The sequence below is a fragment of the Pithys albifrons genome, chromosome 22 (assembly GCF_047495875.1).
Source record: "Pithys albifrons albifrons isolate INPA30051 chromosome 22, PitAlb_v1, whole genome shotgun sequence".
Classification (NCBI taxonomy): domain Eukaryota; kingdom Metazoa; phylum Chordata; class Aves; order Passeriformes; family Thamnophilidae; genus Pithys; species Pithys albifrons.
Genome location: NC_092479.1, coordinates 8,937,474 through 8,961,917, shown reverse-complemented (window position 1 = coordinate 8,961,917; position 24,444 = coordinate 8,937,474). Strand labels below are relative to the sequence as shown.

Here is a 24,444-nt window from a genome sequence, read left to right as displayed (position 1 = left end):
GCCGCGCCCGCCCCGCCCGCGCGTCACGGCGCGCGCAGGCCCCGCCCAGAGCCCCGCCCAGCGGCCGAAGCCCCGCCCAGTTCCGGGCCCGAACAGCGGCGGGCACGGCCCCAGACAGCGCCCGAAACACCGCCCGGCCCCGCCCGGTCCCGCTCCCGGCCCGCCCCATCCCGGCCCGCCCCATCCCGGCCCGTCCCCCGCCGTGTCGCGCGGGAGCAGTCGCGATCGGTCCCACACGTGACCCGCCCCCAGAGCGCGGCGGGCCCGCAGCGCCCGCACCGGCCGCAGGTGAGCGGGGCCGGGAGCGGGATCGGGGGCCCGATGGCCGTGCCGGCGCCGGGGACACCCCACCCTGCCGCGGGCCGGGGGGACACCCCACCCTGCCGCGGGCCGGGCCGCGCTCCCGGCGGGGCCAACCGGGGGGAAGGGACGGTCGCGCTGCAGCGCCAGCCATGCCCAGCGCGGCACGGACACCGGGCGTGCTGCCCCCGGGCTCCCCGTGCCGCCCCCGGGCTCCCCGTGCCCGCCGTCCCGGGGCGGGTCCGGCCGCGGGCCCCTCGCCTGCCCGCAGGACTCGCAGCGTGTGAGCGGGGCAGCTGTGCCGGGAGCTCGGCCCGGGCGCTGCAGCCACAGCGTGCCCGCTCAGGGCTGGGGGCTCGGATGAACACAGCGGGTGCATCCACGCTGAGCATCATCGGGGTGCTGACCCACCGGTCCTGGAGCGTTGCGGTGTGGCAGAGACAGGGGCAGCAGTGCTGAGACGTGTTTAACATTGTCTTGTTCTGCGGCTGCTTTTGTTGTTTAGACTTTTTCTCTTTGCAGTAACTACAAGCTTCTGCCAGCAAGTCTGTGGTGCATCTGAGGTGGGGAGTCTGCTCCAAACACAGCCTGTAGGCAAAATCTAAGTGAGCCTTTATCCTGTCTTTGTGATTCGATATTACCAGCAAGATAAGGCTCTTTTTTCATACTACAGAGACATTAATACATTAACCCTTTCCCTTTGTGATGGGTGTTAAATCTTAAGCAGGGAAACAGAGACCCTTTGATTTGCCTGCAGTGCTGTGCCATGCGTGGTAGGAGTGAGGTACTGGGAGTTGACAGCACGTGCTTTTGAGCCACTAACTTGATCACCAGCACAGGCTTTGGAATAATTCTCCCAGATTAGTGCACGTGGATGTCAGGCACAGTCCTCTGAGAGAGCTTGGTCAGGGCTGTGGCTGCACCCGGTTGTTTTCACTTCACTCATCAGTAGGTCTGAGCTGCTGCTTTTTGCCACACCAGCTGTGTTGGTACACAAGGGATCTGAGGCTCCCAGTTCCTCTTGGCAGCAGAAGGCCTGGTCCTGACATCTCCTGCCAGCTGGGGGAAAAAGGAGGCTTTTTCCCGAAGGGTTTTGCTTGATTGGCAACTCAAGTGTAAACAGTAAAAGAAGAGTTCAAAGTCTTTTGGCCGACCTAAAGCCATGGAGTTTATGATAAGGGCAGGGAGTGTGTGCTGGCTCCAGCTACTGTTCCCTCCAAAACAGGCTCCAAAGTTATGTCATTCCTGGACAACGTGCTGCTTCCCAGTGACAATTTTAAGTTTTGGCAGGTACTTAAGCAAATAGTGCAGATCCCAGTTTTGTGCCAGCTCTTCTGGAACTGTGTGTGCTCACTCCCTCATTTTAAAGGCACAGGATGGAGCATTTTGGGGAGCTCAGTGGAGCTGGACATCCTGGACCCACTTGTAGCACTGCCTTGGATTGTTTTGCTTTTGGTGAAGCCAGGCAAGCACAGCTGGTGGTGTAGCAAGGCAGGGAGAAGAGGATGGTCTTTGGTGACTTTGTTTCCAAGCAGCCACAGTTGGTGAGGAAAGGAACAGTGCACCTGCCAGAGAGATGAGTGTGGGCAGTGGGGCTGGCACAGGGGACAGCTGCCTGTGGAGATGGCACGTCATGGCTGGAAATAGAGCTGTGTGATCCAGCAGAGACAACAAAGGCCAGAGTTTGGGGGGTGGCCTGATCAGAGGGGATTCTGTACTTTGTTCTAACATCAGAATAGTTTGTGCATTCCTGTGTCCCTGCCCCATCAGCACTGGCTCTCCCACCTACAGCGTAGACAGACAGAATGGAAACTCTGAGCACAGAGACAGTCCAAGAAGCACCTGCTGTAGACAAAACAAAAATCTGCTGGCATGCCCGAGGCCATGAGATCACAGGGACTATCACCTGGTTCACATGGGCATCCTGGCTTGCTGAGTTGTAGTTCAGCCAAAAGTGATGTTGACCTGACCCTTTTGAGAGCCAAACTTGGCCCAGCCAGCACCAAAGAGCTGCCTCAAAGCAGCACAAAGCCAACTGCTGTGTTATTTCTCTCAGCACTATCTAAACACACACTTTTTACTGTGTTTTCCCCAGATCCCCCACTTCAGCAAGGGCTGGCAGAAGGGACTCGATGATGATGAATGTTGGGTCTTGGCATGGGCTTGTTTAATCACCATCTGCCCATCCCAGCAGCAACCGCTGCCACCCTTGTCCTGCCTCGTACCCACTGTGCTCCCTCTGCTCCCGTCCCCACAGCTCCCACCATGGTCAATGAGGGCCAGCAGAGCGGCAGTGGCAGCTCCAGCTCCCGCTCCGATGGCAGCAGCAGCGGCAGCGAGAGCTCCAAGGACAACTCGCGCTGCTCCACGCCCGTGCTGGACACGGACCGGCACGAGCGGCTGCGCGAGAAGATGCGCCGGCGGCAGGAGGCCGGGGACAGGTGGTTCTCCCTGGAGTTCTTCCCCCCCCGCACAGCCAACGCTGCTGTGAACCTCATCTCCAGGTGAGCGCTGCAGGGGAGAGGAGTGTCTGCGGGGGAGGGTGGGCAAGCTAATGAGGCAGCCTCTGCCCCATGCTCTGTCTCCCCTTCCAGGTGACGAAGCAGGTAATGGGGCTGTGCTTTCCTGCTGAGGAGGGTAATGGACACCAGGTAACTTGTCTTCCTTGAAGGCCCTGAAGAGTTAAGTGTGGTGGAATTACTAAAGGGCCAGGCTGTTTCCCTGCTCCCATGCTTTAGGAAGATGGAGCAGCCCCACTGTCAAGCTCTGGGGCTGAAGCACAATGCAAAGTATCCGTTAAAAGCAGCAAATACTGTTTGAGAGGCAGCGTGCCAAACTCTGGAGCAGAGTCCCAGTTGCTTTCAGAGTCACCCAGCCACTATGGTTTGTGCCTCTGCATTATGGAGGACCAAAGTTTCAGCCTCTGAGATGGGTGTCCCCATCTAAATTTTAAATGAAAGGTGACAGGTCTCAGCTGAGCTGAAAGTTCTTCTGGAGCCCCAGGAGCCATCCAAATACTCACCTGGAGGAGAAGAGGGTGTTTCATAATTCTTTTTATAACTGCTGTGTGCCAGGGCCGTATGTTAAACAGCAGGGCCAGTTCCAACGCAGAGCAGGAGAGAGGCAAGTTAGGGGAGACCTTGTCTCTTCTCTTGGCACACTGTGGGAAACACTAGAGTTCTTGTCCATCCTTTTTCATGTTTGTGACCCCTGTCAGTCAAGCTGAGAGCAGGGGGTTGCCCTGCTCTATCATTGCTGTCTATCAGAGGCTGTGTCAGTCTAACAGAACATGCAGGGAGGAAGTCTGTTGTACAGAGAACCCCTCAATTGCCTCTTCAAAGAGATTGTAGGCTCTTCCCAAGAGAGCCTTAAAGGATGGCTTTCCTTATTTACATTGGCCACTTGTTTAACTCCTACTGCAACACTTCTGTGGTCTCTGCTGCTCCTGTCACCCAAGCTCTCTCTGCCTGTTGCTGCCATTCCAGCAGAGAGCAAGGCAGAGGGAGGGGACTTGGCTGCCCAGTGTAGGCTGACACAGCTCTAAACCCCACAGGTTTGACCGCATGGGAGCAGGTGGTCCCCTCTTCATTGACGTGACGTGGCACCCTGCAGGGGACCCAGGGTCTGACAAGGAAACCTCTTCTATGATTATTGCCAACACTGCAGTCAACTACTGTGGCCTGGAGACCATCCTGCACATGACATGCTGCAACCAGACCAAGGATGACATCACAGGGCACCTCCAGAAGGCCAAGAGGCTCGGGTTGAAGAACATCATGGCACTGCGTGGAGGTGAGTCCTCCTGTCCTGTGGTGTGCAGGGCTGAGGCTGTGCTGCTGTTGTGTTCAATTCCAGGCTAAAAATTCAGAAGTCAGATTTAGAGGCTCCTTTGGCTGCAGATCTAAATGTTGAGACTGCATTTCACCTGAGTTAGCAGTCACCCTTCATTAGTAGTCCCTCCAGCTCAAGGGCAGACAAAACCATTAAAGGCTGACTCTGCAAACTTGGGGTTCATCTTTGTCTTCCTTTTGATAGCAGGAGGGTTTTACAGAAGTAGCAGATCTGAGTCCAGCATACAGTTGGAGAGAGCTGTGGATTTGTTCTCTTTTCAGATCCTGCTGGTGAGGAGTGGGAGGAAGAAGTAGATGGTTTCAACCATGCTGTTGACCTGGTTAAGCACATTCGCAGTGAATTCGATGATTACTTTGACATCTGTGTGGCAGGTAAATCTTCCACTGCAGAGTGGGTTGGGTCTGGGGCAGGGAAATCAGTTCAGCAGTCCCTCCCTGGACCTGGGCTGTGACAATACACCACTCCCTAATTTCTAGCATGTCCTGACCACCAGGGTTTCACTTTTTCCCCTCTCCCACTTCCTCCCAAAGGCTACCCCAAGGGTCATCCTGAAGCAGAGAGCTATGAGGCAGACCTGAGGCACCTGAAGGAGAAAGTCTTTGCTGGAGCAGACTTTGTCATTACACAGCTTTTCTTCCGACCAGAAACCTTTCTCAAGTTCATGAAGGACTGTCAAGCCATTGGCATCACCTGCCCCATTATTCCTGGCATCTTCCCCATACAGGTGAAATCCAGTAACTTGAGGCTGGGGAGGGAACAAGGATCCAGGATGTCAGGTGTTTGTGGGTCAGAGCCTGAGAGAGGTAATATCCTCCATGAAATTTCTGGGAAGTGAGAGTGATAAATCTGTGATAAATGTGATAAATCTGTGGGTGGTTTGCTAAATTAAACTTAGGCAGGGAGTAACAAGCCACAAAGGTTTTTTCTGTGTCCATATGGCAAAATGGGGTATAAAGGACAACGTCCTGCCAGTCCTGAGGTGTTGTCACTGTCAGAATGCTGCGTTTGGGCAAGGCATGCATAAAAATCACCTCAAGTGACATGACCAGGAGTGGGGTCTGGGAGTCAAATCCAGGAGCCCCAACTCTAAATCTGCCAAAAAATTCAGACTAAGTACCTGTGCTACTGGGATGTCAGCAAAGGGCCTTGGAAAAATGCAATTCCCTGCATCCTGCTCCAGGGCTACCACTCACTGCGCCAGCTGGTGAAGCTCTCCAAGCTGGAGGTGCCCCAGGAGATCAAAGATGTGATTGAACCCATCAAGGACAACGATGCAGCAATCCGGAACTATGGGGTGGAGCTGGCAGTGTCCATGTGCCGGGAGCTGCTGGACAGTGGGATGGTCCATGGGCTCCACTTCTACACCCTCAACCGCGAAGTGGCCACCACCGAAGTGCTGAAGCGTCTGGGCTTGTGGAAGGAGGACCCCAGGTGAGCAGAACATGCTGGTTTCTGTGAATTCCACTTTCACATCCATCCATCCATCCCATCTACTGAAAGCAAACAAAGTGCTTTTTTACCTCTTTTTTAGTTTTTTCTTTTAGCACTTTCCTGCATTTGGAAGTTCACCCTTCTTGCAGGTCTCCAGCAAAAACTGGGACAGCTGAAGGAGGAATTTGTTTTAGTAAAGTACCTTTAAAGTAGCCATTCTGGAACTTTAAAAACCCAGAGTCTTAGAGCTTCCACTTGGAAGAAATAAGTTTTTGATGCCTGTCACAACCCCTCTTACAGGCTGGGTGCTACATAAGCTCCTCCTGTGTATTTCTGGGGTTCTCTGCAGCTGACAAAGGGAATGTGGACTTCTCTCCTGAGTCCATGGGCTTCAGCACAGACGAGAGGAAGCAAAGCAAAATCGACATCTGTTTTTTTTTCCCCTTAAAGTAGCTTCCTATAGTGCCTTGCCCTTACCTTTTCCAATTTCAGGTGTCAGCCCTGTACTTTAACATTAAATAGACCCCTCCTGAGCATCTTGTAAGGGAACTGAGTGGGAAAGGATTTTCCATAAAGGAAGAAGAGTTTCCTGTCCTACTTCTCAGCCTCTTTTAGTTGCTCCCCAGAGGTGAGTTTCTGCAGAGACAGGGCCTGCAGTTTACGTGTGCTCCTCCTGTGCAGGCGGCCCCTGCCCTGGGCAGTCAGTGCTCACCCCAAGAGGAGAGTGGAGGATGTTCGGCCCATCTTCTGGGCCTCCCGGCCCAAGAGCTACATCTACCGGACACAGGAGTGGGACGACTTCCCCAACGGCCGGTGGTGAGTGCCACCTGCACTGGGACAGCCTGGCACACAGCTGGGCTCTGTTTGGGGTGTCCTGGGCACACTCTGGGCTTCACCAAGCTGGTGGCTTCCTAACAAAGTGGTCCCCAGTTGCTTGGATTGAATGAGGTGAGGAGAATGGCACTAAGATGTTGAGGCTTTTGGTGTCTGGGTGGGTTTTGTTGGATACTTCTCTTCCTGGGTCTTTCTGCACCACCAAATCAGCTCATCTTCCTCAGTTGCCTTTAATTCTGTGTCTGCTGCCCTTCCAGGGGTAACTCCTCCTCTCCAGCCTTTGGGGAACTGAAGGACTATTACCTCTTCTACCTGAAGAGCAAGTCCCCCCGGGAGGAGCTTCTGAAGATGTGGGGAGAAGAGCTGACTGGTGAAGAGAGTGTCTTTGAAGTGTTCACATGTTACATCACTGGAGAACCCAACAGGAACGGGTACAGGGTGAGTGACGGCCCAGGAAGGGATGGTTGGTGTGGCATAGACAACAGTGCATGTTTTCCCCTGCTCCTGGTACTGCCTTTTTCTTCCAACCAAGAACTGGCACTTCCCTATACAAAAGGATTTGCTGGGACAGTGGTTGGAAGGGGATCCAGCAGCCAGAGCTAGGGCTCAACATAGAAGGAAAGCTGCTGCAGCATGGTAGGACCAGTATCTGTAGATTTCAGCAGTCATTCTTAGAATTCAACATACTCTCTCCCCCATGAACCAAACCTGGGAATTCTCTCCTGAAGCAGGTGTGTTGGAGACCATTAGGGCACCTCTGAGTTCCTGCAACATCCAGGTGGTAACCCAAGGGCTGTTCCTTTCTCCTCACGGCAGGTGACGTGTATGCCTTGGAACGATGACCCTCTTGCTACTGAGACCAACCTTCTGAAGGACCAGCTGGAGAAGGTCAACAGACGAGGAATCCTGACCATCAACTCCCAACCAAACATCAATGGCAAACCATCCACAGACCCCATTGTAGGCTGGGGGCCCAGTGGGGGATATGTTTTCCAAAAGGTACTGCACTACTCTGGGCTGGGCAGCAAAGAGTTATGACCCCATTCGACCTCTGTTGGGTTGGGTGGTCCCAGGCTTTTATCCAGATAAGAAGCAGGCAGAAAGATTATCTTAATGCCTTGTTGGTGAGATGAGGCAAAGCTGCTTTGGTGTCTTAACAGCCAGACTGTGTCATCTCTGTGGATGACTTCATGTCTGTTTTCTGCCACCTCAAACCCTCTATTGAACATCTGTAGAGTTTCCTGGGTTTGCTCTCAGCAAGTAATTATTGGTCACTTATTTCTACACCAGGGCTGTGAAGTTTTAGATATAAACACGTGCCTACCCACTCATTCAGTAATGCAGGAAGCTCACAGGTTTCTCATAAAATGGGAATCAGTGAGGTATCACCAGCTTCTCATGGTGATAATTTGACATTTAAAAACTCCTGTCTGTTATTCAGTAAGTCAGAGTTCTCCACAATTGCCCACAGCAATGTGCTGTGCTGTTCAGACAACTGCCAGGTTCCTTCCTTGTCCTGCCTCCCACTGTCAGGCATTTCAGGCCCTAGAGCCTTGCCACTAATGGCTGTGATAGGAATCTCCCATCAAGGTAAATGCCAGGCAAGTGGCTCATACTGGGAAACAAAGCAGCCTTGTTCAAAAGGGATCCAAACCACTAAAGCCAGAGGCCAGCAGATGGCAAATGCAGTTATGTTTTCAAAGAACAAAATTCCCCCGAGGTGAAGAAATCCATCATCTCACACAATAGCCAGGAAATGGGGGGAGGGGAGCAGTTGTTGGGAGCAGCCAAGCACAGAGCAAGGACAGAATTCGGGTGTATGAGCACATGGGGAGGATTGTGAACAAAAGATGAGGACAGGGAGTGGTGCTTGGGAGAGCCCAGCTGAGACCCCCGAGTTCTGCTCTCACCAGGCTGGGCTGCCTTGGCAAGACAGTGCTGTAGAATAGGGGTCAAGCTCAGGCCTCTTCCAAGCACTCTGGCACAGGCTGCTTCCTGCTGCAGCACTTGTGGTCACACTGGAGTTCATTCCAGCCTCTCTGCTTGCATGGGTGCAAAACAGGAAGGATGCAGCTTTCCTGAACTCACTGTTCAGGGCTGTTACCTCTGCTCTCCCCGGTTATTTATTTTTTTCCCCAGCTCTCTTAGGAATTTGCTCTGCCCTTTGCTCAAGCCTTCTCTATAGAACATGTTTCTGGAAACAGACATACAAGTCTTGAGCTGCCTGGTTTCCAAGCAGCCCAAACTCTAAACTGTCCTTGTTTGCCTGTTATTTGTCTGTCCTGCCAGGATTTAGGGCTCTGATTGTCCCCCTTGCCCATCCCTCCCTGCAGGCATACCTGGAGTTCTTCACCTCCAGCGAGATCGTCACGGCGCTGCTCAAGGTGCTGAAGAAGTACGAGCTGAGGGTGAACTACCACATTGTCAATGTCAAGGTAGGCTGTGGGGGACAGCACCTCTTCCTTTCACCACCTGGTCAGAGAGGCAAACATCAAAGATTCAGGTATCACTGTGAACAAAGTGGGACATGAGGGCTGATGAAGGGAAGGGAAAGTAAACCAAGTCAGCTGTGACATGCAGCAGCTGTCTGATCTCTTACAAGGAGAGGGTAAATGCACTTGTTCCAACTCACACAGTCCCTCCTCCAGCAGTTGCTTCAGAAAGGTTTTCCTTCCTTTGGCAGGGCCAGAATATCACCAATGCTCCAGATCTGCAACCCAATGCTGTCACCTGGGGCATCTTCCCAGGCAGGGAGATCATCCAGCCCACTGTGGTGGACCCTGTAAGCTTCCTCTACTGGAAGGTGAGTCCTCCCTCCTGCTGGACACATCAGTGGGATGCCCTGGCAGTTCAGTATCTGGTTCGGTTTTAGGCTGTGATACTTCTCACAGTTGAGGGCTGTTGCAGTATTGCCTTGCAGTGGTCCAGGTATTGCTTCTCCTGCTCCCTCTGTGTAAGGAGAACTTTGCTGCAGCAAAAGCTCTTCACCAAGTGCACAGTAACCTGGGACCCAGCAGTGCCACTGCACTGAGTGCTGGCCAGTGGCTCTCCCTCCCCTCTCACACACACAGGGGCAGCATTGAGCCATTCATTGCACTGCACACGTGTCTCCCTTGAGCTCTGGGCACTTCCCACTGACCAGAGAGCATGAGACTCCTTGCTGAACTCTTGCCATTTTTACTGAGAAAAAACAAGCAACAGGCCGGCCAGCTGTGTGTGACAGAGTCCTAAATTAAGTACCATGAAAATGTTGCACAACAGCCAACAGTTCTCTCCCTGCCAGGACGAGGCCTTTGCGCTGTGGATCGAGCAGTGGGCCAAGCTCTACGAGGAGGAGTCGCCCTCCCGCATGATCATCCAGTACATCCACGACAACTATTACCTGGTCAACCTGGTGGACAACGACTTCCCCCTCGAAAACTGCCTCTGGCAGGTGGTGGATGATACTTTTGAGCTGTTGAACTCTCCAACTCAGCAGTGAAAATTCCTCGTCTAATCTCTTACTTCCTCCTTCCCTCCACTGACTCTGGGGAAAGAAGCAGCAGCAGCTCCCGTGCTGGTGAAGGACAACACACTCCCAAACCCACACTACGTGCTCTTCTGTCCCCCCAGCAAAGGTACCCTGAGCCCCTCTCAATGAACAATAGCCAGAACTACCCGAACCTCTGGGCTGAGGCTCCAGACTGAGCCTGAAGGCCAGCTCTGTGGGGTGAAGAGCTGCTAATTATGGCTATGTTGATTACAAGAACAGGAGAACTCTTGTGCATCAATGTGCTAAAACTCCATGGGATTCTGGTAACACTCCTGCCAGCGGTGCCCTATGCAAGGGGATTATTTCAGCAGTTACCAAGCTGGAAAAGAAGGTCAAATTCCTTTTCTATTGCACTCCTAAAATGTATTTCTTCATAATTGCTCATATCAAGCTCTTTTGCACTCACTCCAGAAGAAGGTTCAAATTTTCTCCGTAACTTTCCTCCTTTTACTGTAATTCCTGTTTTCTTTTTATTAGAACTATGTGAATTCCAATTCTGGATTAAGCTACTTAGTAATCACACTATTTCTTAGACTGTGCACAATAAAATACACAAATACAAATGTCTCCTGTCCTAGGCTATACTCTTGCAGAGACTCATGTCGTTTGCACACTAATCACCCTGGCACAAGGGAAAATGTTAAGAAAACCAATTGTTTCTGGGGCAGTTCTGCCTTCACTTTCAAAGCATGCCCCGTGCACGGCCAAAGCTCCATGAGGAAAAGCTGAAATCGTGGAATTTATCAAAAGTGAGCCAAAGATTGTAGCTGGTCAGAGCTGCAAGGTCTCAGGAGGTGGGGTGGTCCTTTTCCAGTGCCTGCAGGGATAGACAGCCTGTCTTTCCTGACCTACACCTGTCTCTCCTGACCTGATGACTCTGAGCAGCCTTAGGGCCCGCAGCACTGGACTAAGGGGTGTGTGGAGCTACTGAGGCTGCTTTGTGTACTTAACAATCCTGCAGAGCTACCTCAGGCTAGGAAAACAAGACCTCGGGGCAGTTCCCAGTGGGATTTAGAGATCCCCACCATGCTGTGAGCATCTCTTTCAAACAAGCAAGGAAGAAAAGCCTTTTCCAGATTCTTCAGACCCTCTTGTTACAGCTGTCTGAGGCCGGGCTCATATATCCAGGGTAATTACAGGGCATCAATCACAGAGGCAAGTAATGGGAAGGTTGGGGATCAGACACGCCTGTCTCGCCTCAGCAAAGCTTTTGGTGCTCAGCTGTTCCCAGCAGGTTTCTCCATCCCTTGCCCATTCAGCACAGAAAGGAACCAGCAGGAAGCAGTCAGGAGGTTGGCCACCCACTGAAAGGCTTAATGAAGAGCTGATGGACCTAGACAGGGGGAGGAGGTGAGAGCCATGTGGGAACCCCCAGCAGGGGAAGAGCCAAATCTAAAAATAAAGACCTGTGTTTGCACCTACCCAGGACATCCCAAACTTCGGAATCGACAGAAATCAGCACAGACAAGCTCCTGCTCATCCCTAAGACTGATGACCTTGCTTACTCCCTGCTTGACACCAAACTCCTGTCCATGAAACAAACACTGATTAAAGGGAAAGCCTATAAAGGTGTTTTTTTTACTTTTAATCAGAAGTCCAGCAAAAGCAGGGTCCAGAGGAGAAGGGAATGCAACCTCACAATAATAGGGAGTAACTTCTCCATTTGTGCTGCTAAGGAGGTAGGACACAAGTCCTTTAAGGAGGACCCTCACTAGGTACCCTCTCATCCTGGCTGTCCTTGGGCTGTCATCCTGCTGTCCTGCAGCCCTGCTTTCATCACAGGAGCACAGCATTCTCTTTCTCCACTGCACAGGCCCAGCTCTTTGTTGTGACAGGAGCTGTATCCTCCTCGGGTGCTGCAATGAGCAGCAGCTGCAGGCAATCCCCTCCATTCAGCAGCGTCCTTTGTCCTGGAGCTGGAATGCCGTGAGCTGCCGCCACCTTCCAAAGGCCTGAAAGGGGGAAGTGGACAAATCAAATACTCAGGTTACCCTTGAGGGGTTGCAGCCACTCTCACAGAACTCATAAACACAGCTTTCCCTCTAGCAATGGCCCTGCCAGCTGCCTCACCCTTCACTCAGAGCCCTGCTCTGTCTCTTCTGGAGCCAGTAAGTGATGTGCTGAGTACAAATCAATGTGAGAGAAGAAAGGAAAATGCTCCCTCTGCCCTCTCATTTCAGTACCTGCTCCCATCTCCTTAAAGCAGGACCTAATCCTGCCTGGATTTTCAGAGGCAGGCAGAGGAGCACACTGGATGTGAGTTCTAAGGCTTTGCCTGCTGACTCAAATTCACAGTGACTGCTAGCCCCTGGGTGCAAGTAGGCACAGTCCTCCTGCCCCACTGTGGAGCCTGTTCCTTCCCCGAGCAGGCTCTCCAGAGGCAGGGGATTAGTGGATTAACATCACTAATAACAGTGGGGAAAGGGGCACACGGCAGGGAAATTGACTGCTGACACAAAGCTTTGAAAAACACCCCAAGATGAACCCATGTAAAGCTGGGAGCTCTTTCCCTTTGTTACTGGCAATTGCCATTCCTTGATGTATTCAGCTTCTCCCTAAGCAAGTGCTTTTGCAGGGACAGAGATGCAGGAAACACCAGTTGTCCCTTTGGGGTGCCTTTTGTTCCACTGAAGCCCACAGAACTGGAGCAGTCACAAATGCTTACCTGAGCCAGGAGGCTCCTGGCTTCCTCCTCCAAAAAATTCTGCACCACAAGGCTTTGCAAATACCTTTGTCTCCACACCCTCCAGACCTTTCCTATCAGCCGCTGCTGGTCCTGCCAGGGAGAGGCAGTGCACAGATTAATTGGGCTCTAACAGGCAAATGACCTCACTTCCCTGAGTCCCACTTTGCTTCCAGTGGCTTTCCTGGGCCCCTCTGAAGTGACTTTGCACTGGTAACAAACAGAGCTTACTGACAACAAAGCTCTTACTGTCTCCTGCAAATACTGTGGCTAATTAAGTCCCACTACCCTGGGGAGCCCCAGCACAGCTCCTCAGGGACTAAGGACTATGCAATCACCATCTTGTCCCCTGGGCAGGTCAGAGCACATCTCACACAGCTAAAGCCCAGGAAACCAGGCAGAACATGGGCTCAGAAGAAGAGGAAGCCAAATGACAGCCTTGGCAGGTGTGGACACCAGTGGGATGTATCAGGAACGCAGATGAGGGCAAAGATTGTAACATTTACTGTGAACTTTCTGAACAGGCTACAGATAACCTACACAAATCATCCTGTCTCAGCCTCCCATTTGTAAGATGGGGCAAAGCACAACTAAATCCATAAATATGCCAGTCTGCTCTGCTGGCATTTCAAAAAGAATGATGGAAAAACTACCCATGGCAGCAAACCAGGATTTCTGGTGCACAGTGGTACTTGTTAAACTCCCAGGTCTTCCAGGCTGCAAGCAGAGCAGGCTTGCCCAATAACACCCACCCCTGCCACCCTGGTGGCACCAGACACTCACCAACACCTGAGCCAGTATCACCACCCTGCTGGCTTCCTTCCACTGGTGCCACCCCCTTGCCAGACAGAGCAGTTTCCTGTCACGCTGGCGCTGTCGAAGGACCACTGTGTGATGCCACCACCTCAGGTATTTCCTCCTGCAGGCAAGGGAGGCAAATAAGCTTTATCAGCCCAACAGCTCTTAAAGGGAACCCTTCCCTGATGGCAACAGCAAGAGGAAGCCCAGAGACCTCTGCTCCACCTACCCAAGCCACTCCTCATCCCACTGCTCCAAGTCCACCTCTGCTTTGTTCTCCTGGATCCTTGCATGTGCACAAGAGGGTGCCACCACATCAGGTCTCTCCACCAGGCGAGGGAGCAGCAGCCTTTCAGCCCTGTTTTGGTGTCTGTAGATCACCAGCCAGCGCTGAATGGCACTGAGGAAAAGCCCAGCTGATGCTGAACCTTCTTCTCTGCCTCTTCTGCTTTCTAGGAAAGGAAAGAAGAATCACACAGGAGCCAGAGAGGGAGAGAGCAGAGCTGCCACGAGCCCTTAGTCGTTTGGCTCCACACAGAAGCATCCACAGTGTCTGACTGCCATGAGCTCCTACTCCAGAGACAAATCCCAGTCAACTGGGCTGGCAAACACTACTCCCCCTCCCTCCTCACACTCATGGCTCCACGAAAGGCAGAGAGGAGGGAGCATTTTCTTACTCAGGGACCAGGACAGAGCCATCTTCCTGCTCTTTCTCACCCCTATGAGGGTGCTGCGCTGCCGCAAGCACTGCGAAAAGGCAGCTGCTTTGGTCCAGTAGTTGCAGGCCTGCAAACAGAAATAACACAGCTATAGACAAGAGAAAACAGAATGCACACAGACAGCACTCACAAACCAGCCTCAGAGACACATTTATGCCACAGCCCTGCAGGTAGTTTAATGTGCTAGACCCCAGGCTGGAAGCTGCACAGATGAGCTCCCAGCAGGACTGACTCAGCCCTTCCAAATCAATCGACCCCTTTGTGGTTTTCGAGCTGTGAGCCTTTGAAAAAAGCTGCAACTCTGACAGCTCACTCTGCTCTGCAGGGACAGTGATTATCCCATCTCATCTTTGAGCAGAGAGGAAGGAGTGCTCTCATCTCTCTGGTCAAAATGTCCCCTTTCCTTATTGCTGTGCTCCAGATGGTGGCTGCAATCAGTGCCAGATTATGGTGATGAAGTTGCATGCACAGTCTGTAAAGAATTTCAAAGCAGGGACTAAGCAGTCACCACAAATCAAACCAGGTTTGCCTCATGACTCACTGAGCCTTCACAAGGGAACAGGCAGTTAAGAATCACTGTCTCACAGGGCTCTTCATCTTCTCTTACTTGTCTGACAGCAGCCACAGATCCCAGACGCAGGGCTTGCTGTCCTCTTGCAGCCACTCGCCAGCGGAGACAGGCTTTCCCTGCACAGGGGTCCTGCCCCTTGTGCTTTCTCTCTCCTGGCACTTGCTGTTCAGCTCTCAAGAGTTTGTCCCTCCACTCAGTAAAGCTCACAAACAGGACACGGTGCTCTCTGACCCTCTGAAAGTCAGAGAGGGCTTCGTGCTGCCTCCGTCTGCGTGCAGTGACCTGGGCCCAGGTGATGAGGCACCTGAGAAACAGGACAAGAAGAGAAAGGTGGCAGATGCCCAAAGTCACATTTCCATGTCAAACCAAATTCCACCCTCTCACCCAGGCTGCAGTGATCCACATAAATGATCAAAGCAAGCCAAAGAGCATTTAACAAGAAAAAAGGCTGTTCCTATTATTCCTTCTGCAATCAACATTGATGGATCTTTCTCCACAATCCTTATTTCTCCAGTGTCTTATTTTTGGGAGGTTCAAGTTCAGACTCCTCAATTACAGTGTCTTTCTACTGAAAACTTGCCCTCATTTTATTTCAGGTTCCCAACACTGTTACTCTCAACTACTCAAAGCCCAGGAGTGCTTCCCTCTGGTCATTTCAGCAATTCCTCCTCTTCAAAGGCCTCTGCAAACTGAATGCAATGTCACATCATGCTTTTCCTTTGCCTACAGAACAAACACTCTTCCTCGGCTGCCCTGCCACTACACAGAGTGGATCTCCCCCTCAAAAAAGAATTAAATCAGTCAGTCTTCAATCTTTCTCTGTGCCAGCAGCTGACCTTAAGGGTGATGTCTGATGAAGGCTTTTTTTTTATGGGATGAGAATAAAACCGCTAAAATCTGCTTCAGATGGAACCCAGCAGACTCCTGAAGCCTGTCTGCTGAATTTAAGACAGCAGCTTGCTGTCAAGACTCAGATTTTAGTTTTTTTCTTGGCTGTCACAAACTAAGGGCCTGTGTATGTGGGATGTACAACTCGAATCTTTATGGAGACAATTTTATTCCAAAAATCAATGTCTATTGGAGTTACTATTACCAGCACTGTAAATCTGCACCCACAATAATCTCTCTGAATCTTGCAGGATGATGCACAGGAGGCCATCCTAGAATCCAATCTGCTTTTAACTCCTGGTTTATCCATTTGGTTCCTCGTTCCACTTGGACTTTCATTATGCAAATCACAGCCCTGCACCATAGGCAGAGGTGTAAATATCCTCTGCCTGGCAGGCTGCCTGAGACATCAAGAGAATCTATTGCAGGTTATCCTAGCATGAAAAATGCCCCCCCTGGAAGAGACAGGGCTCAGCCTGTGCCATAGCCAGGTGAGAAATTAGAAGTGCTCTCATCAAAGGAGACTCAGAAGGAAGATTAATGGTGGAGACACACTTGCCAGGAAGGAGCAACACTAAGGACTTCTCCCAGTCACAATTCCCACCAGGGAGCCACCCCAGAGATGGATTTGCAGAGCAAAATGCAACTGGGTGGTGTGAGTGCAGCATCACAGCCACCAAAGTTTTGCTGGGTTTTTAGCTGCTCTTTCCCTTTTAGATCTTTGTCTCCTCTCAGCCTGACCCTGCAATTCAAAAGGAAACCTGCTAGGACCAAACCTGCACTTCTCGTGCCTCAAATGAATCTTTGGCATAAATAATCTTATTCATTCTTATCCTCTTGAATTATTTCAAGGAGAAATACCTGACCAATTCCCAGTTCCCTGCAACTGTACACTCCTCTGCACTTCAGGCAGGCATTTGCCTCACACAACATAAACCAAACAAAACTGTTTTCAATGAGAAAGCTAAGAGAGAAAAGAAATTAAATTCTTGTGTTTTCAGGATCTGCAAAACACACTACAGCTTCACCTATATTGTAACTAACACCAAGATGAATTGAGTATCATGGTTCTTCATAGGCTTTACTGGATATTGCTTTGCTGCAGGAATATATTGAACTCAATTTTTCACATTAAGTTAAAATCAACACACTGTGCCTAGAATCCTAAAAGACTCAGGTTTGTAAACATCAAATCTCTGTAAACCTCTGCCCACTATTCCTTTCAGCAAATACTGAATAATTCCCATGAAAACAAAGCTTTCAATTTTTTAAACTACACAAATTTGTTTGCATCCCCCTTGCTCAGGGTACAAATACAAGCCTGTATACCAAGCCTGAGCACAAGTTCTGGAAAGTAAAGAAGTCTTAAATGAGATGCGGAGTGTGAGTATGGCTAAGAGACTCCAACATAGAAGCCTTCCCATGGAACAGCTCCTCCAGAACCTCCATATACACACAAGTTATCTGCACTTCCAAGCCCAAGCTCTGCTCTGAACACAGTGGACTCTGCTATGTAAGTTGCTCTTCACTCAAAGCTTCCTTTGGAAATGCTTTGAGGTCAAGGAACAAACCTGTGCAGGAGAAGATGTTCCCAGAATAAAGCAGCACTTTTCTGCTTCCTTGTTTGGTAATACCATGTCTGCAGGACCAGCCTCTTCTTCTCCTGGCAGCTGTGCAGGGCCCATTGCTGCTGCAGCTGCCTCAGGGCACGATTCCCTGGGAGAGAACACACCACCTTGCTGAGCTCCAGCCAATGATTTTCCCATCAGAGAGTCCAGACAAGAGCAAAGAATACATCTGCTGCAAACACCACATGGGACCTGACTTGGTAAGATTTCCTGCCCTCTCTTTAGCAGCTAAAGAGGCTTTTCAATTCAGCTTGTAGTTTTCTGTCTGCAAGGCAGTCAGACCTTCTTTTTCATTCTCCCTGCAAGGGTTTGCAGATCACTTCCACTCTGATCTGCAAGGCAGTTTTCCATCAAAAACTGGGAGTGTTTCTTCCCTGCCACAATGTAAGGAGCACTCACAGCATGTCCCTTGAGGGACAGGACTGGGACTGTCAAGCCACCCCAAAAGATACACCCTGCTCCTACAGAAGCAGAGCCTGACTGTTGGATCTGAGGAGAAACAGTAAAGTTTGAAATACTGCACTGAATTCCCTTTAACTCCCCAGCTGCTGAACTGCACTGCTTGAGCAGTCTCTGGTAGTGCAGGTAGAAGTGCCAAAGAAGCATCTTCCCTAACACAGCACTACAAAACAGCAGGGCACATGTCCACTGATACCACTGCATTCCAGACACTTACTGACCCCTGGACTGGTGTGTGCCTTTCCAGAGGAACAGCACACAGAAGTACAGCCAAAAGTGGGACTTTCTCCATCCCAAGCACTGCCACAGCATCCCCCTCCTATGGACACAAGTGCTGCTGTGGGATGGGGTCACTCACGTTGCCAGGAGGAATGCCAATGCCTCAGGGCATCAGCAGTAATCTGGTGCATGTGACACCTGAACCTCCAGTCAGCTTCCACTTTCTGGGCCAGTCTCCTCCTCCACAGGCTGAAAGCCACCTGGCAACGATGCCCTCCATGTCTCAGGGCTGCTGCAGCTTCTTGGCTCTTACTCTCCATGACCCAGTGACGCCAGCTGAGAAATGCTCTGAGAAACACAAACATCAGAGCACCCACTGTAGGAACAGCTCACCCAGGGTCACACCCTTGCAATGGAAACTTTAACAACAAACATACACACATGGGACTTTTAGAAACACGTGTGATCTATTAACATCATTTTCCCATTAAATGTCAGGGGAAATAATGGACAGGGCAAGTTATTGGGAGTAAGATGTTCTGTCCTGGCTGTGCCAAGCCAGATAAGCTCTTCAGCAGAGAGCAGGGCCAGTCCAGTGGACAGGAAGTTACCAGGACCTGTTATCAGCAGTGCTGGGCTTGCTTTAAGTTGTTTGTAGGGCATCCCATCAAACCAGAAGTTATTGTGTTCAGATACAATAACTTTGAAGCTGGTAAAAACACAGAATAATGGGCTGCAAAACTCCCACTGAAGACAGAAAAATACAGCTAGTGAAAGAATTTTTTCTCTTTTTTAAAACAAGTGTAAAACTTTCAAAACAGAGAGCTCTGGGAAACCTCTGGAAAGCACAATCCCTACCGAGACAGCTGAAGGTGCCTGAAGTGCTGCTGGGCCTTTACAAGTTGCTGAGTCCGAGCTGACCACACAACAAAGTACCTCTGCAGGCACCATTTCTCTGCCTGCTGCCAGCAACTCTTCACCTCCTTGTCAGAACTGCAGTCCTGTAAACCAGAAAGACCAAAAAGACCTTGAACTGCTGTTTTACCACAGTTCCTCCACACGGCTCAGCCCTTTCTCTTTGCTGCTGTGACTTCTGTGATTGCCCAGCTCACTGTTGCTAACCCTCACAACCCCCATGAGAAAAGCTTCAAGCTCCTAAACCCTCTGTCTGAGAGAAAAGAACAAAACCAACACAGCTGTGAGACCTTTTTTTTGCTGATCTTTGCTAAATTGGAGCTTGCAGCAAACACCTGCACATTTCCATTCCATGCACCACCTTGCAGCCTCACCTCCTCCCATGCAGAGTAACTGGTGAGAATCTGGGCATCATTGTCTGGACTCTGCAGCACCAAAGACTGGAACTGATCTCCCACAAACCAATTCCTCCTGCAAGACAAAAGTGTTGGGGGAAAGAAACAAGAGGATGAAGCATTTGGAAGGATGGTGTGAGGTGACATCAAGGATTATCCAGGAGGAAGGAATTCAGCCAGACCAAACAAGGGTCCACTGCTACAGCACCCCAGAGAACCAGTGTGCAACTCACCCAGCTCCAGGGCTCTGTGGAGGAAAGGAGGTGTGCAGCCACAGGTCCCCACCCAGCTCAGCTGGCAGCTCTGGGCACTGGTGGAGCTGCAGGAAAGCACTGTGACATGGCAGGTGTGTGACATCCTCAGTGCTGAGAAGGGAGCAGGAGCCCCGCTGGCTGCTGTCACTGAGACTGCACTCCTGCAGGTGTGAGGGGAAGGACAGTGAGGGGAGCACTCAGCTAACAGTCCTGACCATGCCATTTACTCCTCTTTTTAGCAAGGATTCACAGGAATACAGAATGCATCCAAAGGAACTGCAGGCCAGCAAGTGCAGCTCTGGAGTGCAAACATGTAAGTGATGGGAAGTTATTTCTATACTGAATAAAGAAATATAGCTAATTCTATACTGAGAAAAGGGCAAATAGGCATCTGCACTATCTCAGTGATGAGGCTCTCCATACCTCATCCCTTCCACCTTGCAGCCACAAACAAAAGCAAGTGTGCAAGGGAACCTCACCAGCTCAGCACCTTCCAACAGCACTAAATGATGAACCAGAAAGGGCACAGAGAGCATTGACTTTACACTTTCAGATTCCATTTCAACTCCAGGACCCCACAGATTCAGTGCTCTCCAGCACTGAATTTTAAGCACAGTTTGCTGATGACACTATCATGTTGAAGCAGAAATTTTTCCCTGAAAAATCCCAGCAATGCAATACCTCAGAGCAGCCTGGGTGTCTCAAGGCCTCCTCACCTTTTCCAATGAGCTCTGAGAGGTCAAAGTAGCTGGAGCACTGCTGTCAAAGCCAGATGATGTTGAGAGGTCCTCAGAAAACAGCATGGTAAGAGGTTCCTCATAAACAGCTCTGTCTGAGTGCTTAGAACTTTGTTCAATTGTCTTCAGCATGAGGTACTTTTGGTGCCACAGTTTCAGAGCTTTACTGAGTCTACACTGCTCCAAAGTCTGAGAGAAAGAACTGAGACAGAAGATATTGAGACAGCAGAGTGACAGAAAAGGGGTACCAGAAGGGGATACTAGTATGGACATGATGGATGATAGATGGAGTAAAAGGGTCTTCCAAAAGGATCAGAAAGTCAAGGGGACATTACTAATGAGAGCAGGACTCCAGGAACTGGCTCTTCTGCACTCACTCAGCTTTGTGATGCTCACACAGCCTTGCTTTCCACAGCAGATACACTCTCTGCAGCTTCAGCTTTTGGCAGAAGTCATCAAAAGAGCAGCCTGTTTTCCCCAGAAACTCTCTCTCCACAGTCCACAGTGACTGACCTTCAGACCTCTTTGTCACTGTCTTGTCAGCTTCTGAGCTTGTGTCTGCTCCTTAACCAGTTAGATAAAGGAACAAGAGACCATTTGTCAGAAGGCATTCCCAACCCAGCCCAGCCCTCAAACTGCTTCTTTTCACCAAGGTTTAAGATGTTCTGCTAGGTTTATGAAGCAGAGCAACAAAACTCCCTGGCACATCCAGAACTAGTCCTCTGCCCACTCTGGTTTGTTCATGCTCTGTAACATCTGAGTCCCTCTGTTAGTAGGCTGTTTCCAGCTGGTTTTCACTGGAAAAGAAGAGGAGTAAGGAGCCCAAGCACCTCCAAGGCTTAGATTCTGCACAGCCCCCAAGCTGCTCACCATGGTGCTGCCTCCAGCGCAGGAAGAAGAGGTTCACCACTGCCTGCTTATCACCTTCTCTGACCTGCAGCATCTCAACCCACAGCTGGAAGTGCTTCCTCAGTGATACTGCTCTGAGATGAGCCAGGTTGCACCTGTCAAGTGCCTTCTGCTCAACATTCTCTTTCCACACACTGAAGCACCTGAGAACACCAAAGGCAAATTAAAACCGTATCAAAAAACATGTGCACAAGCCTGTGTCTCTTCCTGAGAATGGGTTTAGTTCAGGACACACAGACAGAAACTGTCATCTCCTGAGCTTCTAGTAGTTTCTTTCAGTAGAAAGCCACTGTGGTGCTCAGAGTACAGCAGCACAGTGCCTGCTCTCAGGTTTGGTCTCACAACATGAAAGCTCAGGACTAAAAACCTCTGGCAGAGCACAGGAGGCAAGTTGTAACACCTCTGGCCACAGCAGTTCCTTTTCATGTTTCTACCCCTACTTTCATTGTTATTAAAACCTAAAACAAACGGATAGATGGCTCTAAGATGGAGCAACACATCACTGTCTGGGCTGGCTCTGTTATTCCTTGGATCTACACATGAACAGACTTTTCATATGAGAAACAGACCCCACCAACTCACCGAGAGACCAAGTTCCTTTGGCTTTGAGTTGTCAGTGCTAAAATCTGTTTCATTTCCAAGCACCGGGAATGCCACATCCAGAAAATGTTCCGTAGCTTCTTCTTTTCCAGCAGGGCACGGGCTTCCCAAAGCCTGGTCTCCTCCTTGCTCAGCAGCTCCTTCTGCAGGCGCCACAGTCTGAAAGCTGCTGTGTCGCAGCGCAGGAAGAGATTACAGGAGAAAAAGAACTTCAAACAACTTTGTGTCACACAGCAAGCATTCCCTGGCTGAACTCCAGCTGCCTGGGAAAGGGCACTAAAGGGAGGCAGCTCCCAGTGCTGGAGCACCAGCACCTGCTGCAGCTGAACTCACGCAAGGGACAGGGCCAAAGGTGTGTGACATGGCGAGCGGCCACGCTCCACCATCACACACACTGGCCCAGCTATTTGCAGTCAGGTCAAAGCAACAACTACACACAAACCACAAAACCTGGTGAAACAGTGATTCTCTCCAAGCTGCTCCAAGGCTGTGGAATGTGTGCTTACCAGCCAGGCGCCTCATGTCTCTGATTGCCTCAGCTCTCCAGCAGAACTCATCTCCTCCCTGCCTGCGACGCAGCTGCATCCACAGCTCTCCCTCCACCCTGAAACAGCCACAAACAGCCTTTAACATCCAGCTGTCCAAGAAGGCACTCACGGAACTGAATCCAAAGCTTTCCTCTCTCTTTCTGTCTGGACTTGTTCTTCTGCCTTCAGAATCAGAAGGCTCAACAAAAGACTTTTCTTTTGACACCTCTGCTGTCCAACTACTGCTTTGTCCTACTACAGAGCCCTGCAGTATTGCCCCACTCCAGTCTCAGTTACACCTGCATCACATATACAGGTGATACATTACTGGGGTCACCCCTTGTTGGGGTAATGTAGATCTGCTTAGCAGTGGTCAGAGGAGCAGAGACAGCTCAGGCTGCAGTGGGATCAGAAGGCTCACCCAAGACAAAAGTAACACCTTCACTTTTATCTACTCCTGTATCCAACATGCCAGCACACCACTGGTCAGCAGTTCACCTCACAGACATGGAGAGATTCTACTGGTTACGAGGCATTCACATTCTACAGATGCCTCTCTTGGCCTTAAGGATGGACTCATCAGTCACCTCAGACCTTAAGAGATACACACACACACTGTCACCCCCACAATACATGAAGCCAAGCTCTGAAATGAGATTGATTAGTTCTTAAAACTAAGGCACAAGTTCTTGCAGTGTTTATCTACAGCAATGCATCCAAGGACATGGAAACAGATTTGCCATCACTCGAGAAAAAAAAATCCCTGTGTTTATAAACCATCCTTTGTCCAGGATAACAACGAGAATGCTGTTGGCTTACCTACAAGCCTGCTCTGCTTCCTTTGAGTATCCTGTTGTAAGCTGATGCTCAGCTGAGGTTGTCATAGTTGCTAATCTTCCTACTCCAAAACCCCCTGCTGATGAACTTTGAGTATAAGAATATGGCTCAGGCTGCAGAGCTTCCTTCTTGCTCTGTTTTGCCACAGCTTCCTTCCACTGCAGAAGAAATCATGAGATCAGAACAAACTGCAGAGCACTGGTACCAGCGTCCCCATCACTGAATTTCACCCAGGGTACCCCTTCCTGCCCCCTGTCCAAAGGGGATTCCTGCCCTCTCTGCCTGCACAATAGAAGGCTCCTGGCACCACCCCCTGTCCCCAGCCCGTGCTCACCCTGTGGAAGCTGGCAGCCAGCAGAGTGGCAGCACATCTGTGCTGGGCCAGCTCCAGCTGCGTCCTCCTGCAGCGCACAGCCCACCGCAGAGCACCCAGGCCCCTCCGAAGCAGCTGCTGCCTGTGAAACTGCCCAGCTGCAGCCCTTTGCCAAAGGATGTGCCTCCTCCAGGCTTGGAAACACTTGCTTAGGATTTGTCTGTCACAGAACTGCTGGAAACTTAAAAAACAAAAAGTGAGCTCCAGTCAACAGAATGGAAAGTTAAACCAGCCAGGAGGTGGCAATCAGAGTTCAGCCATCAAACTGTAAGGAAGTTATTTCAAATCATTCTCTCTAAAGAGTGAAAAACCTGCAGTCTGACACTAAATTAAGGCATTGTTAAATTCGTAGGAACCTCACACATCTTATCCACAGGTCACAAAATTGAGTCCAATCTCACGTACAAGCCCAGCCCCTGATCTTCTGTAACTGTGCAGAGAACATGCCAGAATTTGCTGCACTGAAGAGCAGCATTGATGGTACCAGTGCTTTTTGTTGCTAGCAACAACCCAGGCTGAATTTAAATGACAGAATTGAAGAGATACATAAATTATTTTTTAGATCATACTCCATTCTAGAAGGCAACCCTTTGAAAAGAAATGGATGCAGCCCCTCAGCCAACCATGGCAGAATAATGTAAGCCAAGTCCTAAAACCAGATGTTCCCAGGAACGTGGCCCCTGAGCCACGTTGCAGCAGCCCCCTCTCTGCTAACTAGCAGCACACTCACACATAAACACAGGCTCTTTTTACCTTTGCTCTTTCACCTTCAAGGACCACAGGCTGTTCTCTGAGACCTGCAAACAGACAAAAGACAGGGTTTGTCTTTGTGGCACAAGCCACTTTGGATGGAGCCCAGGGCAGTGCTGCCCCAGGGTAGGTATCAGGTCAGGTGCTTTGGACACTCCCCCACTACTGCTCTGGGAATACTCTGACACGCTTCAGACATGGAAAAGCACAGCAGAACTGAAATCTCAGGGCCC

General features: G+C 50.6%; 2 protein-coding genes across 3 annotated transcripts; one reads left to right on the top strand and one right to left on the bottom strand.

Annotated features, from left to right (window-relative positions):
* Positions 1-196: 196 nt before the first annotated feature.
* MTHFR (methylenetetrahydrofolate reductase) lies at positions 197-10,516 on the top strand. Of its 2 annotated transcripts, none has more exons than XM_071575853.1 (12): positions 197-288; positions 2,558-2,804; positions 3,854-4,092; positions 4,413-4,523; positions 4,683-4,876; positions 5,333-5,583; positions 6,265-6,399; positions 6,675-6,855; positions 7,234-7,416; positions 8,751-8,852; positions 9,101-9,220; positions 9,701-10,516. In XM_071575853.1, the coding sequence occupies exons 2-12, from the start codon at positions 2,566-2,568 to the stop codon at positions 9,896-9,898; spliced, it is 1,953 nt and encodes a 650-aa protein (XP_071431954.1). In that variant the 5' UTR covers positions 197-288; positions 2,558-2,565; the 3' UTR covers positions 9,899-10,516. The 2 variants fall into 2 exon arrangements, with proteins under 2 accessions (XP_071431954.1, XP_071431953.1); XM_071575852.1 differs by lacking the exon at positions 197-288 and adding an exon at positions 2,895-2,951 and having other exon boundaries at positions 2,783-2,804.
* A 1,033-nt stretch (positions 10,517-11,549) lies between these two features.
* On the bottom strand, positions 11,550-24,277 carry C22H1orf167 (chromosome 22 C1orf167 homolog). The gene is made up of 19 exons (XM_071575688.1): positions 24,215-24,277; positions 23,423-23,642; positions 23,071-23,246; positions 22,231-22,328; positions 21,707-21,893; positions 21,086-21,267; positions 20,593-20,779; positions 20,195-20,417; positions 19,458-19,639; positions 19,204-19,300; positions 18,773-18,915; positions 18,054-18,262; positions 17,180-17,324; positions 14,757-15,024; positions 14,108-14,216; positions 13,660-13,882; positions 13,416-13,551; positions 12,615-12,725; positions 11,550-11,901 (listed from the first exon to the last, which is right to left on the bottom strand). Exons 3-19 carry the CDS (start codon positions 23,133-23,135, stop codon positions 11,842-11,844), a joined length of 2,625 nt encoding a protein of 874 aa, XP_071431789.1. The 5' UTR covers positions 23,136-23,246; positions 23,423-23,642; positions 24,215-24,277; the 3' UTR covers positions 11,550-11,841.
* Between the last annotated feature and the right edge of the window lie 167 nt (positions 24,278-24,444).

Excerpts from the sequence above, each read along its gene's own strand:
- MTHFR (XM_071575853.1), top strand. The coding sequence starts at position 2,566 with ATGGTCAATGAGGGCCAGCAGAGCGGCAGTGGCAGCTCCAGCTCCCGC. Across the intron at positions 5,584-6,264 it reads TTGTGGAAGGAGGACCCCAG|GCGGCCCCTGCCCTGGGCAG; the intron begins GTGAGCAGAACA and ends CCTCCTGTGCAG. Across the intron at positions 8,853-9,100 it reads ACCACATTGTCAATGTCAAG|GGCCAGAATATCACCAATGC; the intron begins GTAGGCTGTGGG and ends TTCCTTTGGCAG.
- C22H1orf167 (XM_071575688.1), bottom strand. The coding sequence starts at position 23,135 with ATGACAACCTCAGCTGAGCATCAGCTTACAACAGGATACTCAAAGGAA. Across the intron at positions 20,780-21,085 it reads GCGCTGGAGGCAGCACCATG|GAGCAGACACAAGCTCAGAA; the intron begins GTGAGCAGCTTG and ends TAACTGGTTAAG. Across the intron at positions 13,883-14,107 it reads GGCTCTGTCCTGGTCCCTGA|AAAGCAGAAGAGGCAGAGAA; the intron begins GTAAGAAAATGC and ends TTCCTTTCCTAG.